The 18,736-nt window shown below is 34.6% G+C and overlaps 1 protein-coding gene across 18 annotated transcripts in view; it reads left to right on the top strand.

Moving 5' to 3' along the window:
* The window catches only part of Exoc1 (exocyst complex component 1), a 55,205-nt gene that overhangs the window by 12,501 nt on the left and 23,968 nt on the right, over positions 1–18,736 (top strand). For 8 of the 18 annotated variants that reach the window (XM_087187690.1, XM_087187696.1, XM_087187698.1 and 5 more), the window contains 5 exons: positions 4,237–4,424; positions 6,327–6,554; positions 6,745–6,877; positions 7,513–7,622; positions 14,831–14,980. In XM_087187690.1, coding sequence (XP_087043816.1) covers positions 4,237–4,424; positions 6,327–6,554; positions 6,745–6,877; positions 7,513–7,622; positions 14,831–14,980 — 809 coding nt within the window. Of the gene's footprint in view, positions 1–2,617; positions 2,639–4,236; positions 4,425–6,326; positions 6,555–6,744; positions 6,878–7,512; positions 7,623–8,415; positions 8,470–14,830; positions 14,981–18,736 lie in introns of all 18 variants that reach the window. The other 10 variants (XM_013073983.3, XM_021262324.2, XM_013073985.3 and 7 more) reach the window with 3 other exon arrangements.

Below are 18,736 nucleotides of genomic sequence, written 5' to 3' on the forward strand. Positions count from 1 at the left end.
ATGAACATTTTTCACATTATTAAATATTTACCCTAACATTTTTAAAATAGCACCATAGTGCCCATTGTATGGATATACCACAATTTATTTAACTATTTAATTTTCCAATCTTTCCTTATTTATTTAGTACTGGATATCAAACCTAGGGCCTCACACATACTATGTAACTCTCTGTCACTGAGGTATACACCCAGGCTCCAATCTTTGCTTATTTAGGTAGCTGTAGGGTGAGTGTTCTTGTAGCAGTTTTTTGTTGTTGTTGTTGTTTTGTGTGTTTTGTTTTGTTTTGTTTGGTACCAAGGGTAGAACTCAGGACCTTGCACTTGTCAGGCAGGTGCAGCACCACTGAGCTACATCCCTGGCCCTATAGCAGTATTTTTGTGCAGAGTATAGGTATGCCTGTTCAAATTCTGGCTTTGCCATCTCTTCTGTGACTCTCATAGTTACTTAATCTCTATATTTTAGTTTTCTTTATCTCAAAAATAGATAATAATAGTATCCACCTTGTAAGGCTATTGTAAAGATTAAATTTCTGAGTTTTGCAAGACAGAAATTCTGATAATTATTGAAAATGTACAATGAGGTTTTACACTTCAAAAATTGTTTTCATAAAGGCATAAAACATCACAAGGAAATGGTTCTGAATGCCTCTTGGATGCAGTTTGTTTTGTGTTCCCTGTCTCAAAGAAAGCAGTTGAAATACTAGCTAATATGTAGGTGTCTGCTCTTCTTTATTGAGGAAAAACAGTGCTGCATCTTAAATTATACATTAAAAAGAAAAATTACATTTGTCCTGAGTTGTAGATTAGCATTTAGTAATAGAAGCTTCTGTTCTTCAGAAACATTAAAACACCTGGAATTGCCATTATGCAACAGTTTTAATACCTGGATTGAAGCAATCTAGTCACTTGCCTGTGTCTCTTCTTTTGTTTTGTTTTACCTGCTCTTTTTTCTGTTTAGCCATAGACTCTTTTCCCCTTAATGGTAGTATTCCTCCTAGTACTTAATTAGTGGCCCTGATGTGGCTTTAGGTTTGATGCTTAGAACTGGCAGAAGCAAGTCACATCTGTCAAACCCTGTATTGCTCCCCCAACAGGTGCTGGCCCTGAGTAGAAGCCTCAGGGTTGCCATCTCACCAACATTAGTCCCTGTGTCTTAGCAGTTGAGTGTTGTCAGGGAAATAATCTTCCAGAAATTTATGATAATTTTTGTGCCTTTGGGTGTAGCTTAATTTGCTCTGGTGGTTTTTACTTTTTACCATTTCAGGTAGACCTTCTCATGAGTCAGTAATTAGTTGACAGGCTTGCTGTTCAGTTTTCAAGTACGGTATTACGTATCTTCAGATGTTACAATCCAATGCATATTTTAAACAAATATATTTAATTAGGACAACCATAAAGAACAGTACATACCCTAACCCAGTCTACCTCATTAAGAAATATTACCAAAGCAAAGAGAAGAATATGAGTATCTTAACTTTACCAAAAAAAATTTTTTTTTACTCTTCAGGGCATAAAACAAACATGTAGACATTTTTATAAACATTAACTCTAGTTGATTATTATTAGTTATTATTAGCTCTGTCTTAAGATTACTGGGTCCATAAAGATCTCATTTTCAAAATCACTTTATATAGATCAATAACTGTTGCTTTGGTTTGGTGTTCAGGGAATAGCTTTTTGAATGTCTAAAACTTGTTTTTTTTTTTGGTACCGGGGATCGAACTCAGGTCCTTGGCGCTTGCAAGGCAGGCGACAGAACCACTGGGCTAAATCCCCGGCCCATCTAAAACTTGTTTTAATGGGCCTTGAAATCACAGCCATTAATTCTCATTTTTTAAAAAATAAATGTCTTTAGGGTTTCGATAATGCTAGAAAACAAAAAATTATTACTACATCCTTTGAAGAGCTAAATAATCATCCAAGTAAGTAAGGCTATTATAGTTGTTAATTATAGCAGTGGCAATTTGGGTAGTTTTTATCAATGACAGTTGAATATTCAGGTTAAATAATTGCAGCTTCTCAGCAGAATACAGTTTTTGAAAGAGAATTTGTTAGCAGTTGAAGTGGGTTGAAGATTTTGTTGGACCTTTTTTCATTCTTTCACTTGCAGCCAGATTTTTAAACAATCTTTGACTTGAATCCTTAAAATGCCAGCTTAAACCAACATCTTATATGTCTTTTTTACTTTCCTCAGCCTTGTTTTTCTAACAGTGTTTTGTAACTAAACAGTGTTTTGGGCCTTGAGTGAAAATAACCATACTGAGTGCATGAGTCATAACTGACCTAAAAATAATCCCCAGGAAATGATCTTGTTTCCCAGTTTTCTCCTCCAAGAGCTATTCAGTACTGTTTCTTAAAACATTAAGAGAAAATAGAGAGGTAAATATATTTTCAGTCACTCTCAGAAAATAAGAAAAATGAACCCTGGAAATTTAGTTTCTTGTGGATCTTTTCACTTTGTAGTTAATTTTAATGTTGACTTTGAAGGTTAATTTAGCGTGAAGTTCAAATGAGGTATGGGTAGTATTTTTAAAATTTAAACCAATGTTTTTTTCTACCCAGCTAATATTCTTTGCTTACTTTCCTCTGCTTTTTTCATACTTTTTACTCTCCAGAACTGCCTAAAGTTACAGAAGGTGCGTAACACCTTTTCTTCTTACTCTATATTCTATGTGTTTTTATTATGTGCCATTGTTATGTACTATTGGTTGCATATTTTATGAAGTTGTGTACAACAATAAATTTATTACAAAATCCATATAGTAGTAAAATTAATAGTAGTATCTGCTATTGGCTTCCAAAGAACTGTTTCAGGGTAGAGAAAATACATCTGAAGCTTTTATCATGGTCATTTAAAACATCTGTTTATTTGAAATATCTACTGTACAGTATGACTTGGGCGGTTCCTGCCCTCTAGTGGCTAATCAGTCATACCTGACAGTTTAACATTTCTGCAAGAACTGAAATGGCCTCAGTCAAAGGAGGAGGAACTCAGTGATGCCACCCTACAATTCATATTCATATACATAGGTCTCTAATTACCAGGACAGAAAGTTCAGTCTTCTTTTTTTTCCTGGGATGTAACTAAAAATGTCTAATTTCTTACCATTCTTTAGAGTAAATCCTTTGTTACTTTGAAATAGCTGGTTTTTGCTCTGGATCAAATGAATGTATTTCCAGTTGTGCTGAATGTAAATATTCATTTTCATGTAAAATACTAAATACTAAAGGCATGCGGAATTTGTGATTTAAATTGTATCCTGGTAAGTCTTTTAATATCAATAAGTATTTAGAGTTATAAAGTAATTTCTTGGGGGTTAAAAATTATTCTTTCATCTCTCCTAACCCCTAGCCATATATAAAATGCCCACACACTAAACATATTCTCTCAAAAAGTAGACTGAAACATTTATCCAGAAAGCACTTCAGATTTGATCTCTTGGTCTTTAGTTATAAAGTATGAAGACCATTGACATTTTTATAATTTCAAACCATCATATTGTTGTTGCTCTTCTATCAGGGTTACTAAGAAAGCTTTTGTAGCCTATCTTTATTGATGCATGTGAAATTTTTAAACAAAAAAATAGAAAAATTCAGTTAATATTTGTAGTATCCATAATAGATTGTGGATTATAGACATATTTTTCATTTCAGTTAAAATTCATTCAAAAGATGTAGTCAAAGATTTTAAGATCAAAAACAAAAGAAAATCGGGCCGGGGATTTAGCTCAGTGGTTTCGCCGCCTGCTGCGCAAGCACAAGGACCCAAGTTCGATCCCCGGTACCAAAAAACCCCAAAAAACAGAAGAAAATCATTGGAGGTAGAGGAAAGCAAATTGTTTTCATGTATATTGAATTCACTGTCATTGTCTTGTTAGAGCAATAGCCACCTCAGGTAGGAAAAAACACATTAGGTTCATTTTTTTGTGTTTCAATGCTTTGTTTATGTATTTTAATTTAATTATGTTTGGAGAAATTGTGACTAAAGTCTGTTTAACACTTAAAAACGAGTATATTAGATACATGCCTTTTGTTTATTACTTTTTAGAACTTTATTTCATTGAAATACGTAATTCTTTATAAAAATAAGGTTTGACTTTTTCATATATTTTGCCTCATTCTTCCATGTTTTTCACCCTGACCTATGCTTCTTATAACTGAACTTCCTAGCTATAAATACCATGCTATAGTCCTTCTTACTTTCTGACTATTTTGAATTTTTACCTTCTTTAAGAATCTGTTCCAAGTGGAGAAAATCAGAGTGTGACAGGCGGTGATGAAGAAGCAGTAGATGAATACCAAGAGTTAAATGCCAGAGAAGAGCAAGATATTGAAATAATGATGGAAGGCTGTGAGTATGCAATCTCTAATGCTGAGGCCTTTGCAGAAAAGCTATCCCGAGAGCTGCAGGTGCTAGACGGGGTAAGACTTTCTTATAATGTATGAGTAAGTGATGTATAGCAGATTGAGAAAGCAGTGTTCATATTTTACTGCCTCAGCACTTCAGCCTTTACAGTGTGATTATTGCTGTCTTTATAAGTACATTACAAGTGCCATCAGTCTTTTACTGTTCTTGTTCAAAGAGAGAACTATTCCCATTTAAGCCAGTCAAGGCAGTTGGCTGAGAGTCTAGATTTTGGAAGGTTCTTGATAGGAAGTGATGGAAGAAAAAAGTAGACAATCCAAAACCATCTTTGAGATTGACTGCCCCAGACTTTGAACTACCTCAGAATAGTTCACTGCCAAAAAGTACTGTTTTTGTGTTTTGGGGGAAAAAAATAGTGCAAATTATAATGAGATAAATGAAGCTGAAATAAATGAGTCATTTACCAAAAGGGAGCAGAATAAGTGTGAAAACAGGAGTACCAGGGGAATATTGATCTCAGACTTGTCCACTAAATAGAGCTTTTTAATTTGTATGCATATTTTCTGAGTCTGTAGTCTTAAGTGCACTGCACCATTTATGTGAGAATGAAAGAAATCTTTTGGGGTTTTTTTGTTTTGTGTGGCATTCAGAAAGGTAAGCGTTTAAGCAATCCTTCATAGAATAAGGAACATTTTAAAGACTTAAAAAGTTAGGGTGTGTTATACATGAAAGGTACAGAAGTCATGGGATCTTAACTCAGGTCTAGAGAGACTTCATGAATAATCAGCTTACAAGTTCACTAAACTCACTGAAAGCAAAGGCTAGAAGAGATTTCCAGATGATAAAGTGGAAGTTGTCTTGGGTAGAGTCAAACTCCAGCTGTGTTACTTAAGGGATGTGATGGGCTCTGAACCCTGCTGACACTTAAGAGTTGGGCTGCACTTGACAGTGGAGTTATTGTGAACAATATGTAAAATAATTGGTGTGAAACTATAGTATCCATCATACAAAGATATTCTTTTTATTCTTGTCGAAGTTTTTCATCATCCCATGTTTCTTGCCTTAATATGGCTTAGAGATTTATATTTTCTTTTCTAATTAATAGTGCATTATGTTCGAAATCATCATGTTACTTTGCAGCTTACTGCTAGATTTGACAGCTTCCTTATTTCAGAGAATTTTAAATCAATAGCCAGAACATTTAGAAAATAGTGATAAGGGGATGGTGGTTTATAACTGTGTTGTTTGGGGAAAGAAATAACATAGTATATTTGTAAATGAAAGAGAAAAGAAAAATGATGATGGAGTTTTCTTTTGTCCACGTGCTCTTCCACTTCCAGTTAGAGCTAAACTAATTGTATTAGTTATAAATTAGTTCTGTGTACCCTTCAGATACTGGTATAACATCACTGTCTTCTGAGCTAAGGTGTTATATAGGTGAGTAGGCTTTCATTTAGGGTTTCACATAGACATTAAGAAGTGTGAAAGAGGGGCCGGGGATTTAGCTCAGTGATTCTGCCGCCTGCCCACAACAGCAAGGACCCGAGTTCAATCCCTGGTACCAAAAAAAGAAAAAAAAAAAAAATTTCTACGAAGTATGAAACATTTCTGTGGTGCTAGAAGAAACGTTAGAGATGACATGGCCTAAAGGCCTTAAATTTGCAGAAATTACAGTGTGGCTTTACTGGATGACACATCCTGGGGCGGAATTCTGCTTGTGCAGTCTGCAGAAATACACAGTACTAAAGCATGGTCCCTGACCTTGATGTAGAGACAAGTGTAGCTTCATGAAGTGTGGTGTAAAAAAGTGAAACAAAATGATAAAACTAAAGTAGGTGTGTAGTTATATATCAGTTTTTGTTACTCTGCTTTCAACAAGATTTAACAACATTCCATCTTTATACTTCTTTTAAACATTTAAATAACATGAAGTGTTATTTTTGTCTTTCAATGTATAGGCCAACATCCAGTCAATCATGGCCTCTGAAAAACAGGTGAACATCCTGATGAAGCTGCTGGATGAGGCCCTAAAGGAGGTGGATCAGATTGAGTTAAAACTGAGCAGTTATGAGGAAATGCTCCAAAGTGTGAAGGAACAGATGGATCAGATCTCTGAAAGCAACCATCTAATCCATCTCAGTAACACTAATAATGTGAAACTCCTGTCAGAGATAGAGTTCCTTGTGGTAAGTACTTTTATATATACCAAGCAAAACAGAAAGCCTAGTGACAATATATAAAACCCATTTGTAAACATTTTCTAATTTCCAAGTTAGATATAAAATAATTCTAAAGACCTAGTGACAGAACTGAATAGCATCTTACCTGTAAACATCCCAAAATTATATGTGCAAGTGGTGTATTTTCATATTCCAGAACCACATGGACTTGGCCAAAGGCCATATAAAGGCCCTTCAGGAAGGAGATCTTGCTTCTTCCCGAGGCATTGAGGCCTGCACCAATGCTGCTGATGCCCTTCTGCAGTGCATGAATGTAGCTCTTCGACCAGGTATGTTCATTAAGGTGAATAAAATCTGACCAAGAATTGAGATTAAGACTTGACTTGATATAAAGATTTTTGACAAGAAATAACATGGCCCAAGTGATTACATTATTAGCTACTTGAACAAGTTTGACTTGTTTCCCAGTATGTTTCTATAGATACTGAGTATTTTTTCATTTCATTTCTTTCTGATTGACCACCAGTGACTCTGACTGACTCCTGGTATTTCTTTAGTGCTGTCTACAAAACTTAGCACAAAATAGATGCCTCGGTTAGACAGAGAGCAGATGGTTTTTTTAGACCACGGTTCTCAAACTTGAGTGTGTATCAGGATCACCTAGAGGGCCTATTAAAACTGCCATGTTTAGGGCCGGGGATTTAGCACAGTGGTTCTGCCACCTGCCCCACAAGCGCAGGGACCTGAGTTCGATCCCTGGTACCAAAAAATAAAAAAAAAATGCCATGTTTATTTTATTAATTTTTATTTTTTTGGTACCAGGGATCGAACTCAGGTCCTTGTACTTGTGGGGCAGGCAGCAGAACCACTGAGCTAACTCCCCGGCCCAAAAACTGCCATGTTTAATACATATGTTGATGGCTCTTATCTTTATTAAGTCAGTCAAGCAATGTTCTGATTTCAGGCCATGACATGCTTCTGGCAGTCAAGCAGCAGCAGCAGCGTTTTAGTGATTTACGAGAACATTTTGCCAGGAGACTGGCCAGTCACCTCAACAATGTTTTTGTTCAACAGGTAACTTTACTTTATTAAAACTGGAATATTTCTGTAGCTTAGTTGTATTACCTTCAACTTAAATTCCCACAAAACTTTAAAGTGTTCAGTTGGGTTTGAAATATGTTCCTTCTCACATTTATTTGATTTTAGGATTTTGAAACACATGTTTATTTGCTTATAAAGAAATTCTCTGATTCTATATATCAAAAATGTTTATTAATTACACATAGCATATAGACATTCATATTTATGAAAGTCAAAACTTAACTCTATTTAATATTGAACTTGTTTTCTTTTTTAGTGTTTTGAGGTGAGAACCAAGACTTAATTCAGTATTTTAATGTTTCATTGGCTCTGTGTACTTCTATATGTAGTGTACATGTGAAAAACTAACAACTGTAAATTTAAGTTGATTTAATATTCATATAAATGTTTTGCCTTCTTTTCAGTATGGAAAGGAATATTTCAGGATGTGGCAATAATGTATTAATAATATCAAATACTTTATATAAGTTTGAATTGAAGGCATTTTAATGTCAGGTATAATAAACTAGGTTTCTTATGTTTTTATCTCTTATGTTATTGAGATTACTGAGTAGAAAAATTGGGAAATCTTAGTCATCAAGAAATGCTATCTTGGGCCGGGGATTTAGCTCAGTGGTTTCATCACCTGCTGTGCACGCGCAAAGACCCGAGTTCGATCCCCGGTACCAAAAAAAAAAAGAAATGCTGTCTGAAAACATTGCTTTAATGTCATTTGCACTTTGCAGTATTCTGAAACAATTGTCTTTACTGTTTTATTTCCAATTAGTTTACTCAGGCCCTTCTTCAACTCTATAACAGGTCCTACTTTCTTTCGGTTCCTGTGAGTACATCAAATTTGGCTCAAGCTTCTCTGATTTTTTCTTTTCTCTAAGAAGTTTGCTAAACTTAGCAGAATCTTTGTAGCTTACAGCATAACTTACGGATTTAAGCTACCTGTTAACCATATTTGCAGCGGTTTTTTTAATGTCCTAAAGCAGGATTAATTTTGACCAAAAGCACTTACTGTCATTCTGCTTGCCTTTCTTCTTGTCATTCTTTGACTCACTCATTTGCTTGAGTAATTGTTTGTTTGCCAGATGGTTGAGATTCATGCTAGATATTAACTTGGGATAAATGAGAAGCTGATCCTGCCCTTAAGTAGCTCATAAGCTGGGGAAGGGAGACAGACAGATGTATTCAGGAAGGACAGATGTTGTGATGGTGGTACTGTGGGACCATAAAGGAGGCCCACCTAATAAGCATGGGAGGGAAAGTCAGGGCAGACTCCCTCAACGTTTCCCTTGATCTGAAAGTGTCGAGAAGAAAATAAACTTAAAAGCTACATAAAAAGTTAATTCACATTTTTCTTAACATCATTATTTCAGTAACATCTATTTCTACATGATTCTTTAGTTTTAAAAATGACACTATTGGGCCGGGCATTTAGCTCAGTGGTTTCGCCACCTGCTGTGCAAGCTCAAGGACCCGAGTTTGATCCCCAGCACCAAAAAAAAAAAAAATGACACTATTGACAATGATGTTACCCACATTTGTGGATGATACTAAAATTACCAGTCATAAACAGCAGTTCTTTTATATCTTTTTAACTGTTTGTTATAGCATGCAGTTACTTACGATTTTTGCTTCTTTGCCTTATACTAATGGCTTTGTTTAATGTGAATGCTTCCCATTTCTGAAAATCTAATATATATTGTTACATGTGAGTGGTGTGTTAAAACTGAAAATACTGCCACAACCTGGGATGTGCTGCACAAAAAGATGTCCCAAGTGCAAGAAAGAGTTTCTGTGTTAGATTCAGTGCATCGGGTAATCAAGCAAAAGAATTGAGAAATATGAGTATTTCTAGTTGGAGGACAAACACGCTGGGAAAATTTGAGTAGCATATTATGTAGTACATCTCTTTGTCAGTTCCCAGATTTTCATTGTGTTCACCATCATTCATGTGTAGGGATTATGAAATGGCTCCTCCTGAGATGCTTTTAAGGAGGAGTTAAGATTAATGTACTTAAAGCTCTACCACAGTGTATATAACAGATGGCTGGTTGTAGACCTATGGTCATAAGTGCTAAAGGAATTTAATCAAAAGTGGGTTTTCTGGGGGCTGGGGATTTAGCTCAGTGTTTCCGCCACCTGCCCCACAAGTGCAAGGACCTGAGTTCTATCCCCAGTACCAAAAAAAAAGAAAAGTGGGTTTTCTAAGGATTTAGGAGTCCAGTGTGGAAGTACAGGTAAGGTAGGACTTAAACAGTCCATGCAATCAGTTCATAGCAAGTGTAGAGTTATAAAATTTATAAATATTATATGAAACAATTCATTGGAAGTAATCTGTTGATCAAGACAACAGTAATTTAAAGAATACTGATTCCCAGTCTTCTTAAAATTTACAAGTCAGTAAAATTAAGAAAAATAAAATTTAAAGCCTGACCAAGTCATCAGGTTTTTATTTTGCCAAGTAAAGATTTTTTTTTTTAAATTGTGATCTACTGGGCCGAGGATTTAGCTCAGGGATTCTGCCACATGCCTCGCAAGCACAAGGTTCCAAGTTCGATCCCTGGTACCAAAAAAAAAAAAATGTGATCTACTTTACTTTCTTATTTTAAAAATGTCATTTTGACATCAAAATAGGAAGAACTTAATTTTAGATGTATTTTCCTGTTAATACTTCTACATATAGTAACTCCAATTGCATCTTTATATAATATTCTCTTCTTACTGAGTGTGATGTTTTTAACAGGTGGCTAGCTTCTTTTCGATTCTTTAAATCTTGCATACTCTGCTTCCACTGAGACTTTTACCCATAATTTTTGCATTTACTGGGAATTTGTGTATCTAGAAAGACATTCAGCTAAGAGAATTAGGCCAGTTAAAGGGATTATAAGGTCAGGGATTTAGCTCAGTGATGCCATGCCTGCCTGGCAAGCGCAAGGTCCTGAGTTCGATCCCCAGTACCGCCCTCCCCCCAAAAAAGGGAGTATGATACTGAAAGCAGGCAGTAAAATTAAGGCTGATGAAGTTCAGTACGTATTTGCGTAACAAATATATCCTTTTGGAAATTCTTTTGGTGGTTTTGGAAACATTTGTTTTGAAAGGATACTGTTTTCTGCCTGACCTCCCCACACATGCACACACACACTTGGGTTCTACAGAGGCCTTACGATTTGGTATTTTTGCCTTTAGTGACATGATGAGGCTTTAGTGACATGATTATGCAAATACCTTCGAGGAAATGAAAATGAACTAAAATACACTGAACTTGAGTACAACCAGGAAAAACTGTAGTTGTGGGATTTTTTTGCTATATGATTAAGTTTGGAAATTTTTCTTGAAGCACTTATTTATGCAAATATACAGTTTAAAAATGTGTAGTAGACTGCCAGTATTCAATCTAATTTTACAAAAAAATTGTTTCCTTAGACACATGTCATATTTTTCTAAACAGAGCTTAGAAGGAATACACTTACAATCCATTTATTGGAATTTTCCTCAGATTTTTTCCTTTAAAAAAATATAAACACATCATAACATAGAAGGAAAGGAGTCCCCAAATCTTGAAAATTGACTTAAATTTAACCCAACTATATTGTTTCTGTTAGAAAGTCAATATAACAAAGTGTAGTAATAGTGGGTGTTAGAGCCAAACCTTGTGTTCCAAACTGTGACTCTGCTACCCCTTAGCTGGATGACCTTGAATAAGGTGATTGCCCTCTTTTTACCACCTTAGTTGCATTATCTTAATATTGAGATAAAAATAATAAAATGTCTACTTCATAGGGTGTTATGAGGGCTAATGTGCTTATATATGTTCAGCACATATAATAGTGCTTTGGCTATAGTAGAGTGTTCAATGTTTATGTTAATTTTAGATATAAATTCCAGTTATATATAGGTATATGTATACACACACACACACACACACACACACACACACTACTGGACATTTATAACTCATGAATTTTTTAATAAAATGTATGACAGATTAATTGGAAAAATAATGATATTTTTAAGTTGTTTAGAGTTTTGCTATTTTTAAATGAGAAAAATATATTACAATGTTATTGCAAAGTTTAGAATATATAAAATACCTAGCAAGGTAGTAGGCATTCAGTAAATTTTTGTTACTAATTTATTACTTACAGTAAGAAACTTTATAAAGTGTCTTAAACGCATGAAAAATAAAATTCCTTATACATTGGAGTTCTACACGTGATAGTTGCTGTATTGCTAATTAAACAATTTAAATAATTTTCCTATTTTCTACAGTTATTTTGGAACCATTTTCTCTAAATTGCAGTCTTTTTGTTAACATTAATAACAACTTATCTGTCTTAGTTGTGACAGTTTGAAGGTGATGGTATTATTTATGTTAGAAGTGAATTTTTCAAGTGATTATGATGTGAAAATGCTAAGAAAACAGAATAGTAATGTACATGAAAGTGCTTTGTAAAGTGTAAAATCTTCTACAAATGTTTAATATTCTTTCATTTTTAGAAAAGATTTTTAATGACTTTTTTTACCTTAAATAATATAATTTAGAATGTAATAGAGTAAACAATAGAAGAACATAAACATAATTTTGAATCTTGAATCACTGAGAAAAATTAATAAGGAAGATTGTTTTGGATAGTGAAAATATATTTAACATTATTAATAAAAGCAGAATAGGGCCTGGGGATTTAGCTCAGTGGTTCCGCCACCTGCCTCGCAAGCACAAGGACCTGAGTTCGATCCCCGGTACCAAAAAAAGAAAAAAAAAAAAGAATATTTGGAAAACATTTGTAAGATATAATAAGTCTGTCAAATAACCTTCCCTTTTCATCATTGTAACTTAGACACATCACTCGGAGACACTAACCAACTTAAAACTATAATATCTGTGTATTCTTTGTAGCTTACATATGAAATTCTGTAAAATTCTGATCATCCTTCTGAGGTCACTATTAAAAAACCATTCCTTTAATATATTTATATGAAATTTTGATGACTAGATATAGCTCAGTGATAATACCTACATGTTTTATTTAATATTATTAATTTTGTTCATGTTTATTGTTAGCCTTTACTTCACCCAGTGTCCAGGCATTCCAAATGTGTAGAATTGTAGCCCTTAGGTATTAATAATTCTGTTGGTAGATGTGATTGTTTTAGCCATCCAGAAAAGAACATCCACACAGGTTCATTCTCCCTTACCCAGATCTCTTGGAGTCAGTTGTGTTTTTAGAACTTTTCCTGATTTTAGAAAAGTGATATGACGTGTACACTGTATTTTATGTTGTATAACCACTCCAATCAAGCATATAATTCCTGCAGCCAAAAATATGAGTAGTCATTCAAAATAAATACCTAACCCCGTGTCAATTCAGGTCAAGTGTTACCATTAAAACTGTTTAGACACCAAACTTTAACTGAATTTTGGATGCTAGAATTTACCCAGAGAGTCATGGGCCTATATATATGATATACCTTACTTGTTGTATCTATGATAACTGTGAATTTCTGTTGCCTCTGTATTCTGCTTCTTGTTATTGTCTAGGTTTGTTGTACTTTTCTGCCATCTCTAGCCAAATTTCCCAAGTTAACCGAAGTAGGTATGAGTAAGACAGATCTTAAAAGATAAATATTGGTTGACCTACATAATTTTATGTGTAATTTCTATATAATGGGTCCCTCCTATTTTCTATCTCCATTTTAAATTGGAGATATACTGACTTGAAAAATTTAATGAAAAACAGATAATAATGAAGATCTTAGTACTTTGAATATCTTTTACCTCCACCTCTCTTACTCTGAGGGTACTTCTCAGTTACTATGGACTGCTTTATTCTGTGGGCCAAGAAATTTTCTTTTTGGATACTCTGTGTTTAAAAGAATTTTTTTTAAGTCCATAACTACTAAGTTCTTATTTTGTGTACTGTATATAGTGTCTATATAGTAAAGCATAGATTTAAAAGATCTTTTAAAAGAATTTTAAATTCTTTAAATTCAGAGTACGTTAGGCTAATATATATATCAGTTGGTATCATATATATTTTTAATTAGCTTTAGTTACTTTACCACAAATAAGTTACTCAACCCCCCAAATTCAACAGTGTTTGTCATTTTAATACAATTTTCATAAAATGCTAACATAACTTCTGACTATCTGGGCAAATCAGATTTAATGCAAATGGTTTTAAATAAATCTGGCTTGTGTTGCCTTTTGATTGTTTTGGGAAAATTATATTTTCAAGGGAAATCAACTTTTTAAATCTTTGAATTCCTTGTGTCTTAGATATGAACTTCAAGTTCCTGGAAGATGCAAAGGAGAAGAGCTAGATTGTTCAAAAGTGGGCTAGGGAGATTTTTTTAATACTAACGGCTAGTAGGCAGTTGCCATTTTTTAAGTCTGGCTAAGGTGGATTTTCTTGACATATGTTTTTAAAAAGACCAATGAGACTCAGATAACTAAAGTTCCAATCTAGCTTTTTTCCTTTGTGACCTGAACAAACCACTTAATCCTTTGAGCCTCAGTTTCTTCTTCTAGAAAACAGTTATTGAATCAGATGATCTACCAGGTCTGTATTTTCTAAAGCAACGGTTAAGATGCATACTGTGCCTAAGACTGTGTGTTAGCTTATTTAGTTATGTAAAAGTCTCATCAAGGTTTAAAAATAAAATCATATGTAGTTAGCTATTTAACAATCACTTTAATGGAAAAATTATAGTTATTAGGGGTTATCCTAGAAAGCTGAGTATATAGTCATCTTGCTCTAAAGTTCTCTATCACGTATATTGTTAAAGTGTGTTAAATATTATAGACTGTAATGGGAATAACATTATGTAGACATTTATTTTTTGAATGACTTCCCTATTTTGTGTATTTCTTAATACAGTCTGTATTCACAAGTATATTTGCTTAATAAATCATAAAATAATATGGTATGAGAAAGAAAAGCTTGATTATAACATTTATTCTCAACTCCTTTAAAACATGAAATGGTCAATTTATCAGTGACATTCTTGAATGTTTGTGATTTTATGGGTAGTATAAAGTTGATATACCCAGAATGATAAATGTGAGCAAGTAAGTACTTGCTTTTTCTGTGTTTTGCTGGCCTTGCCTGGCCACCGCTGCTCACCTTTTAGAATTTGCAATTGTAACAGTGTTTGAATTGTCAGTGATGCTGTTTACTTACTCACTCTAGGGTCATGATCAGAGTTCAACTCTAGCTCAACACTCTGTTGAACTGACTTTACCCAATCATCATCCATTTCATAGAGACTTGCTCCGATATGCCAAGTTGATGGAGTGGCTGAAGAGTACAGATTATGGAAAATATGAGGGACTGACAAAGGTATGGATTTGATATCAGCTATTTACTGAGTATACAGCATAATCTTTTAGAATCAAGAGCTTATGTATTCAGTTCCCCAAGTTTGAAATAATGAACTGTGTTCTTAGTAAAGCAGAAAATAATTGAATTTCTGAGTGCTTATTAACCTAGGTAATACTAATTTTATTTACTTGGATGAAGAAGAGCTAAATTTTGAACTTCAGTATAAAGTAGTGTTAAGCCATACTATACCTAGAGCATCATTCAGTTTAGTTCAGTGCAATAATTAGGTCCTGAGTTTCTTTATGGGAGTATGAAGATATATAAGTGAGGCATTGACCTCCTAAGAATGTATAACCTGTTCTGTTAAGAAAGTACAAAGTGCGTTTTTATTAAACAACCATTCTCCTATGCCAGGTACCTCAGGCCAAACAAGCAAGCCCCTACTTCTGAGAAGCTCTAAATCTGATCAGGAAGAATCATCCACAAAACAGTTAGCAATAAAATTAAGTGCTAGGCTGGAAATGAGTTTAAATATGTGGCAGTTTAGAGGCTAGAAATGCATGTCCTGAAGCTGTGGGGAAAATTTCATATAAAATACTGGACCTTCGGTTGAGTTTTAAATAATGAGTGGGATTAGATAAAACAAAACAAATGGTATCTGAGGACGTGAGAGCAAGATATGCAGGCAAAAGTGATCAAAATAGCCCGTCATAGGATGAGGAGGAGGGTTAGCATGGTTAAAGCAGAAATTTCATACTCTTAGGGCAAGGGATTTAGCTCAGTGGTTCTGCCGCCTGCCTCACAAGTGCAAGGTCCCGAGTTTGATCCCTGGTTCCGAAAAAAAAAAAAAAAAGAAATTTCATACTCTTCTGTGTGAGAAATTATGTTTAAAAAGATGTGGGAGCTAGGCACAGTGGCACATACCTCCAATGCCAGCTACTCAGGGGGCTGAGGTAGGAGAATTGCATTCCAGGCAATTTAACAAGAACTCACCTCAAAATAAAATACTATAAGGGCTGGCAGTGTATCTCAGTGGTGGAGCACTTACCTAGTATGCACAAGGCCTGCATTCAGTCCCTAGTACAGGAGACCCTCAAGTTACAACCAGCCTGACATACAAACAACTTGGGTTAACTAGGTTAATGGAAGATTTATCTGCCTCTGGTTATCTATAGCATGTACCCAGGTAAACATCCAGATCTCAGTTGAATTGACTTACAACCAACTTGAGTTACAGTCAGTCCTTGGGAACTGATCACGTTCATAGGTCAAGCATCCACTGTACTGCAGTCAGTCAGTCAATCAAATGTGTGCAAGCTGTGAGACTTAATATTGTTCCTTGAACATAGGAAAAGATTAGATAGAGAAAATCAATTAAGAACCTAATGTAATAATTCAGATGAAACAAAGTCTTTAACTAGGAAGATGGAAGTAAGGAAATGGAGAGAGAATAAAAGCCAAAAGAGAGACTCATCAAAGGCAAGAGCAACAGGATGATGGCATACTTGCCAGGATTGAAGATCAGGACACTGGTACATGGTAGTGACTACAGTCAGCAACTGGGGAGGGGCAGAGTCATTCATTCATACATTCACTCAGTAGAGAGGTTGAGCACCTATTATGTGCCATTACTGTTATGCACAGGATACAGCATTGAAGGAAACGGCACATTTTCTAGAGGAGAAAGACAGGCCAAGAAGTTAATTAAGTAGTGTATTAGAAAGTTCTGCTGAGTGCTCTGAGAATGCCAGAACGTGAGGAGGGTCCATTTTCAAATTGGGTGGAAAGAGGAAGAGTCATGAAGAGGTGACATTTGAGAACAGAGTTTACAGATAAGGGAGGAGCAATGGGGTTTTCTAGAGAAAAGCTTCCCACAGTAGTAGTACTGTAAGGCAGAGTGCACCCGGTGTGCTTAGGGAGACACAGGGAGGCCAGAGTGGTAGAGTGCAGTGCGCCAGGGCGGAGCTGAGTGGGGGCAGGGCAGAAGGTCTTGTGGATAAGAAAAGGGTGGTTTTACTATGCATGTCATTGGAAGATTCGGTGAGACGGGACTTTGAGCAGTGGGATGATATGATCCAATAACCTAACCCATCAAGGCAGGAAACAATAGGGACAGTCCTTTTCTGTCATTTATGCTGTAACCTTAGTTTAGAGCATGGACATGTTAGGAATACTGTTTGACTATAAAGAATGAAATGATGTCATTTGCAGGAAAATGGATGGAACATGAGACTATAATGTTAACTGAAATAAATCAGACACAGAAAGTTAAATAACATACGGTTTCTCTTATGAGAAACATAAAACATAAGTAAAAGAGTAAAGGAGAAATGGTAGAAGAAATTGGATCTCTTGTTCCTTTTTTAAAAAATAGAGCTAAAGAATTGCCACTTATCTAACTCAAATATATAAATAGCTAGTACTCTTCCAGATAGTGCTGGCTGAAAGAGCAATTTCATGAAATTTCTGAGAAACATTTAAAATATTTTTTATTTTTGTGTATTTGGAGTTTAAAAGAATCAAAGAAATGCATTAGTATTCTTAGTAGTTTAGTATTTATTCATTAGTAGTTTAGTAATTTTTGTGGACAGTATGACCCTAAAAGATTATCCTGGAATTGGAAAGTTTTGTCTTTGTGGGATGAAAATAGTGCAATTGTTAATATAAAAGCAGCTCCTATCCAATATTTTTGATTCATGCTTCAGGAGAAGGCCAGGTGTTGGGTTAAGATTTTTGAGAAGGGCCTAAGGGTGTGGCTCAGTGACAGAATGCTCATCTACTGTGCCTAGGACCCTGGATTCAATCCTCAGCAACACACAGACAGATTTATGAGATGTATAATAGATACTAAGAAAGGGGCAAATTGTGTATTCCTGTCAGCAGTGCATTAATGTCAAGATATTTGACAGTAGGATATTCTTTTGTATGTATCAAACCACGTACATTTTCTCTTTGAAGTACCTTTGCCCATTTAAAGTGAATTTGGGCTCCCTGTGCTTCTAAACTGAGACAAGAGGGGGGATATAAATCCTGGTAAAATAAGTAATATTTTTAAAATAATAGTATTACATAAATTTATATATTATATATGTATATAGTGTTATATATATAGTAGTACTTTGGTTCACAAACTGAGTTCCCTCCATGATGCTGGTCGCAAACCAAACTGGACAAGAACCAAATCAAATTTCCCCATAAGGTCAACATTGAACCTAATCATTGAATTTGATTTGGTTTTCGTCCAACTCAGTTTGCAACCAGAATCATGGAAAGAATCAAGTTTGTGAACCAAGGAACCAGTGTATTTGTATAATTTTATATTATATATATTCATATCATAAAGATAATATAAATAATTTTATATAATATTACATAAATAATATTTTTTAAACATTTTTTGAAAAAAAATTTCATCTCCTTAGGTGTTTATATACATCTCATCTGGCTAGCTATTTTAGGTAGGATGATTTTTGTTTCTCAGAATTAGTCTGTTAAATTATGCAACTCTGTTATTATATTTTGTTCTGTTTTGTTTTCGTTCAACAGAATTCTGGTTTGGAGACATCTTAAAGAAAAATATTTACATACTGTAATTTTTTGCCTTTTGAAGTTTTAGAAGGATAAATATTTTGAATAATTAAACATAAATTGTATCTCTTTAAGACTTTTGTGCCAAGTGCTTTGTCCCCTAGTGAATATTCAAATAAGTAATCAATAAGCTTTTTACCTAATTGTGTTCTCAGTGAGTCTTATTGCCTTACCTTTATATACAGT

Source organism: Heterocephalus glaber, unplaced genomic scaffold, assembly GCF_053883595.1.
Source record: "Heterocephalus glaber isolate CG9 unplaced genomic scaffold, H.glaber_assembly_v1.0 deba00001509, whole genome shotgun sequence".
Classification (NCBI taxonomy): domain Eukaryota; kingdom Metazoa; phylum Chordata; class Mammalia; order Rodentia; family Bathyergidae; genus Heterocephalus; species Heterocephalus glaber.